At 39.9% G+C, this 15,198-nt stretch overlaps 1 protein-coding gene and 1 pseudogene across 2 annotated transcripts in view; both read left to right on the top strand.

The window, feature by feature from the left end:
* The window catches only part of TMPRSS5 (transmembrane serine protease 5), a 93,241-nt gene extending 82,252 nt beyond the window's left edge, over window positions 1–10,989 (top strand). Inside the window, exon 13 of the mRNA XM_079102736.1 lies at window positions 10,814–10,989. Coding sequence (XP_078958862.1) covers window positions 10,814–10,858 — 45 coding nt within the window. The 3' untranslated portion in view covers window positions 10,859–10,989. The remainder of the gene's footprint in view (window positions 1–10,813) is intronic.
* A 1,901-nt stretch (window positions 10,990–12,890) lies between these two features.
* LOC306639528 (bax inhibitor 1-like) lies at window positions 12,891–13,626 on the top strand (annotated as a pseudogene). Its single transcript has one exon. The product of its transcript is annotated as a bax inhibitor 1-like (transcript).
* The last annotated feature ends 1,572 nt before the right edge of the window (window positions 13,627–15,198 follow it).

Genomic DNA, 15,198 nt, shown 5'->3' with positions numbered 1-15,198 from the left:
ATCCATTCATCTGTTGAAGTACATCTAGATTGGTTCCTTAGTTTAGCTTTGTGAATTGAGCTGCTATAAACATCAATGTGTCTGCATCCTGTAGTATGCTGATTTTAAGCCAAAAGGAAACATTTTATCATTCCAATAGAGGCAAAGCAAAAAACATTCAATTGAACCAACACTCTTTCTGGATTAAGAAATATAAGTCTTTGCAGATTGTTACAAGAGGTTTCCCTAACTTGATTAAGGATACTTCTAAAAGATTAATAAACAACATACTTAATGATGAAGTTGTAGAAGTATTTCTATTAGATACAGGAATAAGAACAGGACAACTACAATTGATTCTATAGATAATGCAACAAAATAAGAAGTAAAAGATTGGAAAGACGCATATATGCTTCCTTTGCAGATGATGTAATTACATCACACATTCAAGAGATGGGCTGGGGTTGTAGCTCAGTGGTAGAGCACTTGTCTTGCTCACATGTGTGAGGAACTGGGTTTGATTCTCAGCACTGCATATAAATACATACATACGTACATGCATACATACATAATAAAAATCCATTGACAACTACAAAAATATTTTTTAAAAAGGCATTCAAGAGGAGGATCCAAGATGGCGGACTAGAGGGTGATTGCATCTCCTGTCCCTCCAGAACTCAGGATTCAAGAAGGGGAGGTATTGGGCTGGGGAGATAGCTCAGTCAGTAGAGTGCTTGCCTTGCAAGCACAGGCCCAGGGTTTGATCCCCAGCACCACAAAAAAATAATAAATAAATAAAAGAAGGGGAGGTATTGAGAGACTCGGACCAACATAGAACTGTGGGGTGAGTCTCTCCCACTGGGTGAAGCTCGGCCCAGGTGGCAGGCCCGGATGGGGGCAGCTTCTCGGAGCAGGGCAGGGCAGCGAGAGACTTCCCCAAGCAGCCCTGCTGTCTCCGGCAGCAGGTGGGGTCCACAGCCAGCTTCTTGGAACAGGCCCGCCCAGGGAGAGCTTTTCCGTACAGAGCCAACCCCAAGTCATGAACCCAGTGGCGGGCCCCGGTTTGCAGGCGGCTTCTGGGACCAAGGCAGGGCAGGGAGAGGCTTTCCTCTAGCAGCCTGGCTCCCTCAGGCGGGGGCAGGCCCTGTCTATGGCCAGCTTCTAGGAGCTGGACTACCCAGTGAGAGGATTTCCACACAGAACCAGCCCCCAGCCCTGGACCCAGTAGCAGGCTAGGGGCAGCTTTCTTCAGAAGCACTGCATTATCATGTTCCTCCAAGACTTCAGGCTACTGAAGGCTGGGAGGTGATATACTGGAAATCTACAGGGACACTATAAGCCCACAGAGGAATTCTGCAATATCTCAGAGTCCCACTGATATCTGACCAATATGAGAAAACAAGGGAAGAAAATGTCCCAAACAAACCTAGATACTATATCAATAAAACCCAATGACACCACAGCAGAAGAAATGTCAGAAAGGGAGTTCAGAATGTATATAATTAAAACAATCAGGGAAGCAAACGAGGAGATGAAAGAGCAAATGCAGGCATTAAATGATCGCACCAATCAACAGTTAAAGGAGCAAATACAGGAAGCAAAAGATCATTTCAATAAAGAGTTAGAGATACTGAAAAAAACAAACAAACAGAAATCCTTGAAATGAAGGAAACAATAAACCAAGTTAAAAACTCCATAGAGCGGTTTCAAGATGGCGGACTAGAGGGTGGCTGCATTTCATGTTGCTCCAGGACTCAGGATTCAAAAGAGGAGATATTGAGAGACTTGGGACCAACTCAAAGCAGCCGGGTGAGTCTCTCCCGTTGGGGAGGCATCCCGGATGAGATGGTAGTCCCGGAATGCAGGGAACTTTGTGAAGTAGAGCTGCCCAGCGAGACACCACTCTCCCCGCTGGAGCAGTGAACTCGGACAACTGGGAGCGTCGTAGAGGAGGCCGCTCAGCACAGTGCTGGGACTCAGAGCAACCACTGGGCTCCGGTGGCTGCCCAGGGGAGGAGCGGCGAGGAGAGCTGTGTGGACTCAGAACACCGGGGTCTGCCCTGAGTAGGAGGAGGAGGAGGAGGAGCGTGGCCGCTTGGATTCGGAGTGGCTATACCAGAGCTACAGGCGGTTGCCAGAGGAGGAGCTGCGTGGCGAGCTGTTTGGACTCAGACCACTTCTGAACACCGGGGCCTGCCTGGAGGAGTAGGAGGAGGAGGAGGAGGAGGAGCGCAGCGGGTTGTTTGGACTTGCAGTGACTGCATTAGAGCTCCAGGCGGCTGCTCAGAGGAGAAGGTGATTGGTGAGTTGTTTGGACTTAAAGCGACTGCACCTGAACACAGGGGGGCTCCCTGGAGGAGAAGCACTGTGGGTCAATTGGTCTCGAGTGGCCGCACCAGAGCTCCGGGCAGCTGCCCAGAGGAGGCATGCAGTGGGTCACGTGGATTCAGAGCCACTCAGAGCAACCGCTCCTGAACACCCAGGGGGTTACCTGGAGGAGGAGGAGGAACGGGGCGGGTCATTTCGACTCGGAGTGATTGCCCAGGGCTACGGGCAGTTGGTGGGAGGAGGAGGCACGCAGTGAGTTGCTTGGACTCCTAGTGACCGCACCGGAATACTGGGCGGCTGTCTGGAGGAAGAGGCATGCGGCGGGTCTCTGGGACTCAGAGCGATTCTATGGGGCCCCAGGTGGCTGCTCAGAGGAGGGGCCACATAGCCAGGTGATTAGGTGCAGAGCAGGGTCCCAGGATCTAGGAGGCTTCTTGGTGGAAGAGCCGCACAGAGACATGCTTAGGGGCGGAGTGAAGGACTGTGGGCAGATTCTCTGAGGACGGGCAGCCTAAGGAGATTCATCTGTGAAGGGTGAGGCTCCCAGGCCCAGGAGGTAGGGCCGGGCCCCTGGGAACTTTGCAGAGGAAGGCAGCCCAGCCCAGGCAGTAGCTTTAAATTGAGGGGAACCTCTAGGAGGGAACTTACCAGCGAGACCTCCCCACCGGGTGAGTCTTCCCTGCCGGGTGAGGTTTCCTACAAGGACGGTAAAACCAGAGACACAGGCCCAAACAGGCCTTGCCTCAGCCCGCAGCCTAGTTCCCCTTTGGATGACCATTGGTCAACAAGTGGAGGCACCTCTGCCCACTAGCAGGGAATATACCCCACCTGAAGGCCACCACTCCTAGAGAGGCAGCTTCCTTGTGGAGCACCACATTATCAACTTCCTCCAAGACTTCATCCTACTGAAGGCTAAGAGGGGATATATATAGAAATCTTCAGGGACATTGTAAGTCAATAGAGGAAATCTGCAATATCTCAGTGGTCCACTGATACCTGAACAATATGAGAAAACAAGGAAAGAAAATGCTGCAAACAAATCTAGATGTTACATCAATAAAACCCAATGACAGCATGGCAGAAGAAATGACAGAAAAGGAGTTCAGAATATACATAATTAAAATGATCAGGGAAGCAAACGATGAGATGAAAGAGCAAATGCACGCACTGAATGATGAGATGAAAGAGCAAATGCAGGCATTGAATGATCGCACAATCGACAGTTAAAAGAGCAAATACAGGAAGCAAAAGATCATTTCAATAAAGAGTGAGAGATATTGAAAAAAAAAAACAAACAGAAATCCTTGACATGAAGGAAACAATAAACCAAATTAAGAACTCCATAGAAAGCATATCCAGTAGGATAGAACACCTGGAAGACAGAACCTCAGACATTGAAGACAAAATATTTAACCTTGAAAGCAAAGTTGAACAAATAGAGAAGATGGTAAGAAATCATGAACAGAATCTACAAGAACTATGGGATATCATGAAAAGGCCAAATTTAAGAATTATTGGGATTGAGGAAGGCCTAGAGAAACAAACCAAAGGAATGAACAATCTATTCAATGAAATAATATCAGAAAATTTCCCAAATCTGAAGAATGAAATGGAAAATCAAGTTCAAGAGGCTTATAGGACTCCAAATACACAAAATTACAACAGACCCACACCAAGGCACATTATAATGCAAATACCTAACATACAAAATACAGACAGAATTTTAAAGCTGTGAGAGAAAAGAACCAAATTACATTCAGGGGGAAACCAATACGCATATCAGCAGATTTTTCAATCCAGACCCTAAAAGCTAGAAGGGCCTGGAACAACATTTTTCAAGCCCTGAAAGAAAATGGATGCCAACCAAGAATCTTATACCCAGCAAAACTTACCTTCAAATTTGACAATGAAATAAAATCCTTCCATGATAAACAAAAGCTAAAAGAATTTACAAAAAGAAAGCCAGCATTACAGAACATTTTCAGCAGAATATTCCATGAGGAAGAGATGAAAAACAAAGAAGCAAATCAGCAAAGGGAGGAATTATCCTAAAGGAATTGTCAAATAAAGGAGGAACCAAGTCGTGTCAAATAAATAAATAAATAAAATTTAAAAAATGAACCAAATGACCGGGAAACCAAATCATATCTCAATAATAACCCTGAACGTTAATGGCCTGAACTCATCAATCAAAAGACATACACTGGCAGATTGGATTAAAAAGAAAGATCCAACAATATGTTGCCTACAAGAGACTCACCTCATAGAAAAAGATACCCATAGACTAAAGGTGAAAGGATGGGGAAAAACATACCATGCACATGGACTCAGCAAAAAAGCTGGAGTATCCATCCTCATTTCAGATAATGTGGACTTCAAGCCAAAGTTAGTCAGAAGGGATAAAGAAGGTCATTTCATACTGCTTAAGGGAAGCATAAATCAGCAAGATATAACAATCATAAACATCTATGCCCCAAATAGTGGCTCATCCATGTATGTCAAACAAATCCTTCTCAATTTCAGAAACCAAATAGACCATAACCCAATAATACTAGGTGATTTTAACATGCCTCTCTCACCACTGGATAGATCTTCCAAACAAAAATTGAACAAAGAAACCATAGATCTCAATAACACAATCAATAATTTAGACTTAACAGACGTTTATAGAATATACCATCCAACCAAGAGCGAATACACTTTCTTCTCAGCAGCACATGGATCCTTCTCTAAAATAGACCATATATTATGCCACAAAGCTAATGTTAGCAAATACAAGAAGATAGAGACACTACCTTGTATTCTATCAGATTATAATGGATTGAAGTTAGAAATAAATGAAAGAGTAAAACACAAACTATTCCAACATCTGGAGATTAAACAATATGCTATTATATGATGAATGGATAACAGAAGATATTAGGAAGGAAATTAAAAAATTCTTAGAGGTAAATGAGAACAAAGAAACATCATATCAAAATCTCTGGGACACTATGAACGCAGTACTTAGAGGGAAATTTATTTCATGGAGCGCATTTAATAAAAGAAGTAAAACTCAACAAATAAACGACCTAACACTACAGCTCAAAGCCCTAGAAAAAGAAGAACAGAACAGCACCAAAAGTAGTAGAAGACAGGAAATAGTTAAACTCAGAGCTGAAATCAACGAAATTGAAACAAAAGAAACAATACAAAAAATTGACAAAATAAATAGTTGATTCTTTGAAAAAATAAACAAAATTGATAAACCTTTAGCCACACTAACAAAGAGAAGATGAGAGAAAACCCAAATCACTAAAATTCAGAATGAACAAGGAAATATCACAACAGACACGATTGAAATACAAAACATAATTAGAAGCTATTTTGAAAATCTATACTCCAACAAAATAGAAAATTTCGAAGACATCAACAGGTTTCTAGAGACATATGAATTGCCTAAACTGAACGAGGAGGACATACACAATTTAAATAGACCAATTTCAAGTACTGAAATAGAAGTCATCAAAAGCCTACCAACAAAGAAAAGTCCGAGACCAGATGGGTTCTCAGCCGAGTTCTACAAAACCTTTAAAGAAGAGCTCATTCCAATACTTCTCAAAGTATTCCATAAAATAGAAGAGGAGGGAACCCTCCCAAACTCATTCTATGAAGCCAATATCACCCTGATACCTAAACCAGACAGAGACACACCGAGGAAAGAAAATTTCAGACCAATATCCTTAATGAACATCGACGCAAAAATTATCAACAAAATTTTAGCAAATCACATACAAAAATATATTAAAAAGATAGTGCACCACGATCAAGTGGGTTTTATCCCAGGGATGCAAGGTTGGTTCAACATCAGGAAATCAATAAATGTCATTTACCATATCGACAGACTTAAAATTAAGAATCACATGATTATTTCAATAGATGCAGAAAAAGCATTCGATAAAATACAGCATCCCTTCATGCTCAAAACACTAGAAAAAATAGGGGTAGTGGGATCATTCCTTAACAAAAGCCATCTATGCTAAGCCCATGATCAATATCATTTTAAATGGTGAAAAACTGAAAGCATTCCCCCTAAAAAGTGGAACAAGGCAAGAATGCCCTCTTTCACCACTTCTATTCAATATCATCCTTGAAACTCTTAGCCAGAACAATTAGACAAACCAAAGAAATTAAACTATGGGATATCATACCATGGGATACGAATAGGAAAAGAAGAACTCAAACTATCCCTGTTCGCTGATGACATGATTATATATTTAGAGGAACCTGGAAATTCCACCAGAAAACTCTTAGAACTCATAAGTGAATTCAGTAAAGTAGCAGGTTACAAGATCAATGCTCATAAATCGAACACATTTTTATACATAAGTGATGAATCTTCAGAAAGAGAAATTAGGAAAACTACCCCATTCACAATAGCATCGAAAAAAATAAAATACTTGGGAATCAATCTCACAAAAGAGGTGAAAGACCTCTACAATGAGAACTACAGAACACTAAAGAAAGAAATTAAAGAACACCTTAGAAGATGGAAAGATCTCCCATCTTCTTGGATAGGCAGAATTAATATTGTCAAAATGGCCATACTACCAAAAGTGCTATACAGATTCAATGCAATTCCAATTAAAATCCCAATGATGTACCTTACAGAAATAGAGCAAGCAATTATGAAGTTCATCTGGAAGAATAAAAAACCCAGAATAGCTAAAGCAATACTTAGCAGGAAAAACGAAACAGGGGGTATCGCAATACCAGATCTTCAACTCTACTACAAAGCAATAGTAACAGAAACGGCATGGTATTGGTACCAAATAGACAGGTAGATCAATGGTACAGAACAGAGGACACAGACACAAACCCAAATAAATACAATTTTCTCATAGTAGACAAAGGGGCCAAAAATATGCAATGGAGAAAAGATAGCCTCTTCAACAAATGGTGCTGGGAAAACTGGAAATCCATATGCAATAGAATGAAATTAAACCCCTACCCTGCACAAAACTCAACTCAAAATGGATCAAGGACCTCGGAATCAGATTAGAGACCTTTCATCTTATAGAAGAAAAAGTAGGTCCAAATCTTCAACTTGTTGGCTTAGGATCAGACTTCCTTCACAGGACTCCCATAGCATAAGAAATAAAAGCTAGAATCAACCACTGGGATAGATTCAAACTAATCAGCTTTCTCTCAGCAAAGGAAACTATCAGTAATGTGAAGAGAGAGTCTACAGAGTGGGAGAATATCTTTGCCACTCATACTTCAGATAGAGCGCTAATTTCCAGAATGTATAAAGAACTCAAAAAAGTCTACACCAAGAATACAAATAACCCAATCAACAAATGGGCTAAGGAAATGAACAGACACTTCACAGAAGAAGATGTACAAGCAATCAAGATACATGAAAAAAAGTTCAACATCTCTAGTAATAAGAGAAATGCAAATCAAAACTACCCTAAGATTCCATCTCACTCCAATTAGAATGGTGATCATCAAGAACACAAGCAACAATAGGTGTTGGTGAGGATGTGGGGAAAAAGGTACACTCATACATTGCTGGTGGGGTTGCAAATTAGTGCAGCCACTCTGGAAAGCAGTATGGAGATTCCTCAGAAGGCTTGGAATGGACCCACCATTTGAGCCAGCTATCCCACTCCTTGGCCTATACCCCAAGGACTTAAAATCAGCATACTACAGATATACAGCCACATCAATGTTCATAGCTGCTCAATTCACAATAGCCAGATTGTGGAACCAACCTAGATGTCCTTCAATTGATGGATAAAGAAATTGTGGTATATATATATACAATGGAATATTACTCAGCCATAAAGAATGATAAAATTATGGCATTTGCAGGCAAATGGATGAAATTGGAGAATATCATGCTAATCTCAAAAGACCAAAGGACGAATGTTCTTGCTGATAAGCGGATGATGACACATAATTGGGTGTGGTAGGGGTTAGGGTTAGGGTTAGGGTTAGGGTTAGGGAGGGTGTCAAGAATGGAGGAAGGAAGGAGTGTACAGAGGGAAAAGAGGGGTGGGAGGGGTGGGGGGAAGGGAAAAATAACATTAACCTATGTAAATTTATGATTACACAATGGTACGCCTTTACTCCATGTACAAACACAGAAACAACACGTATCCCATGTGTTTACAAAAAAAAAAAAAAAAAAAAGCATTCAAGAGAATATACAAGGCATGAGAATTAACAAAAAATTTATCATGTTCCCTGGATACCAGATCAACATATAAAGACAATGGCATTCCTTCCCCAAACAGTAACCAATCAGAATTATAATTAGAAAAAAATTTCATTGATAGTACCAACACAGAAAACTATCAAAAAATGTGCACATTTCCTGTGAAGAAAAACTGAGTGAAAAGCTTAATTTCTTTTGTGTTATGATTCTTCTCTCCTCCCATCCCTTCTTCCCTAGTGGTTTGCATTTAACTCCTCCCAACCTACTTGATACCTATTTCGGAATCTGGTTTTATAATAATGGTTACTCAGAGATCTCCCTTGAGGTGATGGTGGATTGTCACAGATCTCGGGGTCTGGTATAAGCTGCCTCTGGCCTCCCACATCTTCAGGCTTCAGTTTACAGAGATTTGTAAGTAGTATTTTCTTAGCATTTGTCAGTAGTATTTTCTAACCTCTTTTTTTTTCCACCTAAGAGAGGCATAGGGTGGTAGAAACTCCTGGCTTCAGTACCTTATTTTTCATTCCTGTTTCCCTAGGAGCTGAGGTCCCTCAGCTGCCCCTTTCAGCTTCTGGGCCTAGACCCCAACAAGAAGTTCCATTGAAGGTCATTCTTGTTATGGTTTGGATCTGGAATGTCCCCCAAAACTCATGTGTTGGAAGCATGATCCCTAAGGCAGCAAGGTTCAGAGGTGGGTCTTTTGGGCAAGGATTGGATTATTTGGGTTCTGACTTCATCAATGGATTAATTCATTTGATGGATGAATCCATTGATACCTGAATGGACTACTGGGAGGTGGGACCTAGTGGGAGGAAGTAGGTCACTGGGGATGTGCCCTGGAAGGATTTATCTTCTCCTAAGCCCCTTCAACTCCCTTTCACGCCCTAACCTGTTCTAGCAACTATGAGCTGAGCAGTTTTCCTCCATCATGCTCTTCTGCCATGATATTCCGCCTTACCTCAGGCCAACAGCAATGGAACCAGCTGACCATAGAGTGATATCTTTGAATCTGTGGGCCAAATTCAGTCTTTTCTGTAATTTGTTCTTGTTGGATGTATTGGTTACAATGATGAAAAGCTGACTCACAACTTTTTAAAGTTTTGTTTTGTTTTTGCTCAATGCAAATACTTATTGAAATTGATTATGTACATATATATGTATATATTTTGCTTTTACTTTTTTACTTCATTTCTATGCATTTGGAGTAGCAGGAATTATCCACCACAGGTCAGCTTCATTCCTTTTCTTGGAGAACAAATGGAAGGAGGGGATGAGAAAAGATGGGCTGTTTATCTAAGTGATTAAGAACAAAAATTCATGTAAATGTCTATTTTCAAAAGCCCTTGGGAAATGGGCAAAATAAAAGTGAAGGGCACATCTAGAAAGAATGAAGGAGTGGAGACTAGAAAGTTTGGAGATGGGAAACAGGAAGGAACAGAGGAAGAGGAAGTCCTACTTAGGAGACCCTGCCCCTCTTTGGGCACTTTGAATTCTATCATTTTTCTTCAGTGTGGGGAAGAGCCCTTTCCTGTTACTTCTGAACTTTCCAGTTCTTCACCCTCTTTCCCTAAGAAAGGGAGGGAGAGGGAAGTTTCATTTCTCTCCTTTCCTAGTGGATTTTCACAAAAATCCAGCCCAAAGATGTTCCCAGGATTCAGTCGGGACCTTCCCTTTGTTCCTGAATAACTGTTTCCAGGTGAAGATACCAACTGGAAATCAAGCTCACCATATAGTCCAGTTCAAGAACTTGCACTGATAAACCCTCATTTTCTTTCTCTCATGTGGCATTTTTAAATCCCACTATGTTTCAGGCCCGGAGAGTCCCAAGGAAAATTCATAGATAAATAAAAAAGGACATTGAGCAGTCACTTGGTCCTGCAGCCACACTTGATAATAGAGATTCCCTTTGAATTCCTCCCTAGCCCTCTCCTTTCCTTTCACACACTGCTGCCAATCTGTGAACCTAGGAGGAAGAGTCAGCTCTCTGGTTAAACAGCCAAAGTCCCTGCTTAATCCTGGTTCTCTTGTTTTACCATGAGGACCCTGGCTGTGAAAGCATTTCTGCTTTGTCTCCTGGTCAACATCTGATGAGGTCATCTGAGGAGGCCCATGCTGTCATCATGGCCACCAGTGTGCCAGGGCTTGTCTTGGGGCTTATCCAAGCTCCAGGAGGCAAACTGCAGATGGTTCTTCTATTTTTAGATGCTGGGATATTGCCCATGAATGTGCCGGTGACCTGGAAAAGCCAATTCTCCCTCCAATCTCTGTTTCTGACTCCCTTATTTCCCTCTATTGTTCTACTAGAATTTCCTTTGGGCTATGGACTGGAATGAAATGACCCAGAGATAAACTGAGCTGGACTGTGGTCTGGGGACACAGACCCTGATATCTCAGGTACCTGCCAAGACTGTAGCTACCAAGACTGACTTAAGGCATCACACACTGGACGGTTTGTTCCTGATATCTGTTTGTCTATTGATGCTAGCATCTTTTAAATTTCCATCATGCTTTCTTATTAGTAAAACATTTTTAAGTACCACCCCAGTTTTTATGTATTTATTTATAAATTCTACACAAGTACATTTATACCAATGTATGTGTTATAAAGTTCATACAGAAAATAAATGATTCATAAAATGAAATAGTTCTGAGGTATTAGAAGTTCTCATATTATTCTTTTTTCTATCCTATAGATCTTCTGACAAGTCCTACTGTGACAATCATTGTACTTCATGGTTAAATGAGAAAATGTTCTTAGGAAGCTTTTTTTAAAATTTAAAAAATTTTTAAATTGTTGATTTGAGGAATAACGTAAAGATTTTTGTTGGGTTAAGTTTTTTTTATCAATATATAATAATAAATATCTGAAATATCTTTCTTAGAAAGATGACCATCTTTGGGTTAAGCATTGCCTTCTCTTTGAGCTCTCTTAGAACACAAACCTTTTTGGAGAAGAAGCATGTTGCATCCTTTGGATTAGTACCTAAATTAGGATGTTTTCCTCAGAGACCTAGTGCTCAGTAAGTAGGAAAATTCTAGTAGAATTTGTTGAATGAGAGAACGAGTGTGGAAAGGATGTGAAAAGGAAAGACCAAGAAGTGTAAGAGGGAGCTAGGGTGCTGACTGGTACAATGAATGGGAGTGTGCCCCTCTTCCTGATTTTGCTGAGGGATGGAAAGGTTTTTTTCTCTTCCTGGGAGGAGTACTTCAGCACAGTGTGGGTCCTTGCAGTGCAGAGATTCTCTGCTCTGAGGTGTTATGGGGAATGCAGGGGAGTCTGGGTCCCTAGCCATCTGGAAAGAGGAGTCTGTTCCTGCCTTTCTGAGTAAGCCAAGCGGAGCCACTGTTCCACTTGTCACCTTTACTCTGTTCTTAGAGCAGACTACCATGAGGTGGCAGAAGTCTATCTATTCACTGATGGTTATAAGGTACTCACAGGACCCCCCTTGGTATCTTTGGGACATTTTTGTAGGTGGTAGATTTCTTTTGCTAGAGAAGAGATGCATACTGAGATTTTACCCCTCTCGTCAGCCTTGGGCATGTTTTCGTTTGTTTTTTGATCCCTTCTCTCCCAAAACAGAAAGGGATGTGCACAGATTGGGCTAAGATGAGAGAGTAAGCAAGAACATTTTTTCTTCTTTATTCTCTCAATATACTTGGAAATAAAGACTCTTGTATTGAATAAATACATGTACATGTATGTGTCTGTGTGTGTGTCCACAAATGGCACCAATTGAATTTGAATAGCACTGAATTTATAGATTTACATGGGAGAATTGACTTCTTTGCAACACTGAACTATGGTATTTGGGAAAATGGTATGTTGCTATGTCTCTATATTCAGGTTTTCTTTAATGTCCTCTAGTCATGTATAATAGTTATTATCCTGTAAGTCAGTTGACTTGTTTTTTTAAAATATATATATATTTTAAATATATATATATATATATATATATATATATTTAGTTGTCAACGGACCTTTATTTTTTATTTTTATGTGGTGCTGAGAATAAAACCCAGTGCCTCACACATGCTGGGCAAGCATTCTACCACTGAGCCTCAACCCCAGTCTCTGACTTGTTTTTGGAATTTTTATATTTTATTTTGTTGTTGGATATTGGCTGTTCCTATTGCAAGTTGACATCCTTAGTTTACCAAACATAATGTAGAATTATTTTGTCAAGTTTCTCAAAAAGTTCAGATAGTATTTTGTTTGGGATTGCATTGATTTTATAGATTAATTCTGGAAAAATGAGAGCTCTACATTTTCTACCTTCTTTATGTCTTTTAGACAAACTTTTAAAAGTTCAATAAGTTTTAGAGAGCACACCGAGGTTAGAAGAGTTGGTAGGCGCCAGAGAAGCAGATTCAGAAGAGTGGTGGCTGTCACACAGACTCCAGAACCATGAACAGATTTGATCAGAAGATTGACTTTGATGCACTTTAAAAATTTTCACGTATAACCCCCTCAAGACAGTAGCACTTTAAGAAGGTTTATGCCAATTTTTCCCTTTGTAAGTTTCTGGTGATTGTGGGGCCTGTGTCCATGTGGTCACTCATTTCATTCAGGTTGGTCTGCTCTCCTCCGCCTTGGGTTCCCTGGGGTTAATGATTTGTCTGATGGAAACATCTTGAAGCTGTGAAACTGAGCAGAAAAGACTGGGACTTCTGGTCAGATCTGCTTTTCTTGTAGGAGTTGGCCTGGGCCCTGCTCTGCTGTGCATTGCTGTCAATCCCAGCATCCTTCCCAGGCCTTCATGGGCACAGCTATGATCTTCACCTGCTTCCCCCTGAGTGCACTTTAGGCCAAGCGCTGGAGCTATCTCTTTCTGGGAGGTTTCTTGATGTCAGCCATAAGCCTAATGATTTTGTCTTCCCTGGGGAACCTTTTCTTTGGATCCATTTGGCTTTTCCAGGCAAACCTGCATAGGGTCTGGTGGTCATGTGTGGCTTAGTCCTTTTTGATATTCAACTCATTATTGAAAAGGCTGAAAATGGCAGTAGGATTATATCTGGTACTGTGTTGATCTCTTCTTAGATTTTGTTACTCTCTTCAGAAAACTCATGATGATAGTCTGACTATAAAGGAGAAAGATAAAATAAAAGACGTGAAATGACCAACCAGCCTTTCCCAGTTTGAATTCCTCTCCTTCCACCCATCATGTCCTTTCTGTACATACTGTAAGTGATGTGTTCTGTGATAATGAAAAGCATCAGAAAAATTTTTGTACTTTGGGATTTTCTCTATTTTTTTTTTTTTTTGATCAAAAAACCGATTATCAGAATATAGGTTGGAGTTTGGGTTCATAAAAAAAGAACTTCAATAAGTTTTAAACTTTTGTCATTGGAAGCATGTGCATCACTTATTAATTTCTTATGTTACAGATTTTGTTGCTATTGTGAATAATGTCTTATTTTCCATTTATTTAGTGTTTGCAAGACTGTAGAAATTTTGCTGATTTTTTTGTAGATGGATCTTGCATTTAGCCCTCCCGCCGAACTCTCATTAGTCTTAGTTTGTCATTCAAGAGTGCATACTTTGAAAACTATGAAAGTTTTGTCACTTTCCTTTCAACCTAAATCCTCTGATTGTTGTTATTCTGTTTTAGATAGCATTAGCTGGGATATCCAGAAGTTGGATAGTCAACATTGTTTGTGGTCTTTGTGTTATTTCTGGTCTTCTCCACTGAATATGTTTGCTATGTATTTTGAGTACAGATAGTTTACTAAATTAAGGAAATTAATTGCTTTCTATTCCTATTTTAGTGAGGGGTTTTATCACTGATGTACATGAAATTTCTATTAAATGATTTTCTGGATTGAGAAATTATTTGAATTGTTTTCTCCCTATGGATTATGTTAATAGACTTCTGTTGTGGAATGACTTTATGTCATTAAAGGAATAAACCTCACTTAATCCAGATTTATACTTTTTATATGCTATTGAATTCACTTGAATTATACTTTATTTAAGATTTTAGGATCTGTAAGTAAAAAATCATATTATTTTCTTATCTTATTCTTGTTAGGTTTTGGAATTAATCTATAATAATTGAATAGAATGACTTGTGTAGTTTTTATCTTTTTTCCGCTTTCTGGGACACATTTTCCAGACTGGAGTACCTTGTTTTTTGAAATATCATTTGTAAATCCACCCAGCCTAGGACATTTTTTCCCCCTTAGAGTTGGGGAAGATGTGTCTTTTCTGTTGGCGTAATTAACAATTTCAATTTCTTTGTTGTTGGCTTATTCACATTTTGGTTGGGCCAGTTTTATATTTTTCTATCAATGTATCAATTTGGTCTTGATTTTAATTTTATTAGTGAATAGTTATACAAAACACTCTTTTATGACTGTCTTCAAGATTTTTCTTTCTTTTACTCTGAATTTTATATTTTTGCATCTTTTTATACTTAATCAGCTTCTGCTAGAGGTTGGTACATCATCACAATCTTTTTGAAGGTCAATTTTGGGTTTGATTACTTTCATCTATTTTGCAGTTGCTGCTGCTGTTGTAATCATTCTTTTATTTTTTTAAAAAAACATTTTTAGTTGTCGATGGATATTTATTTATTTATTGATTTGTATGTGGTGCTGAGAATCAAACCCAGTGCCTCACATATGCTAGGCAAGTGCTCTACCAGTGAGCTACAACCCTGTTGTAATCATTCTTGTATTGAATTCTTATT

Source organism: Sciurus vulgaris (genome assembly GCF_902686455.1).
Source record: "Sciurus vulgaris genome assembly, chromosome: 11".
NCBI classification, from domain to species: domain Eukaryota; kingdom Metazoa; phylum Chordata; class Mammalia; order Rodentia; family Sciuridae; genus Sciurus; species Sciurus vulgaris.
This window is presented reverse-complemented; position numbering and strand designations above follow the sequence as displayed.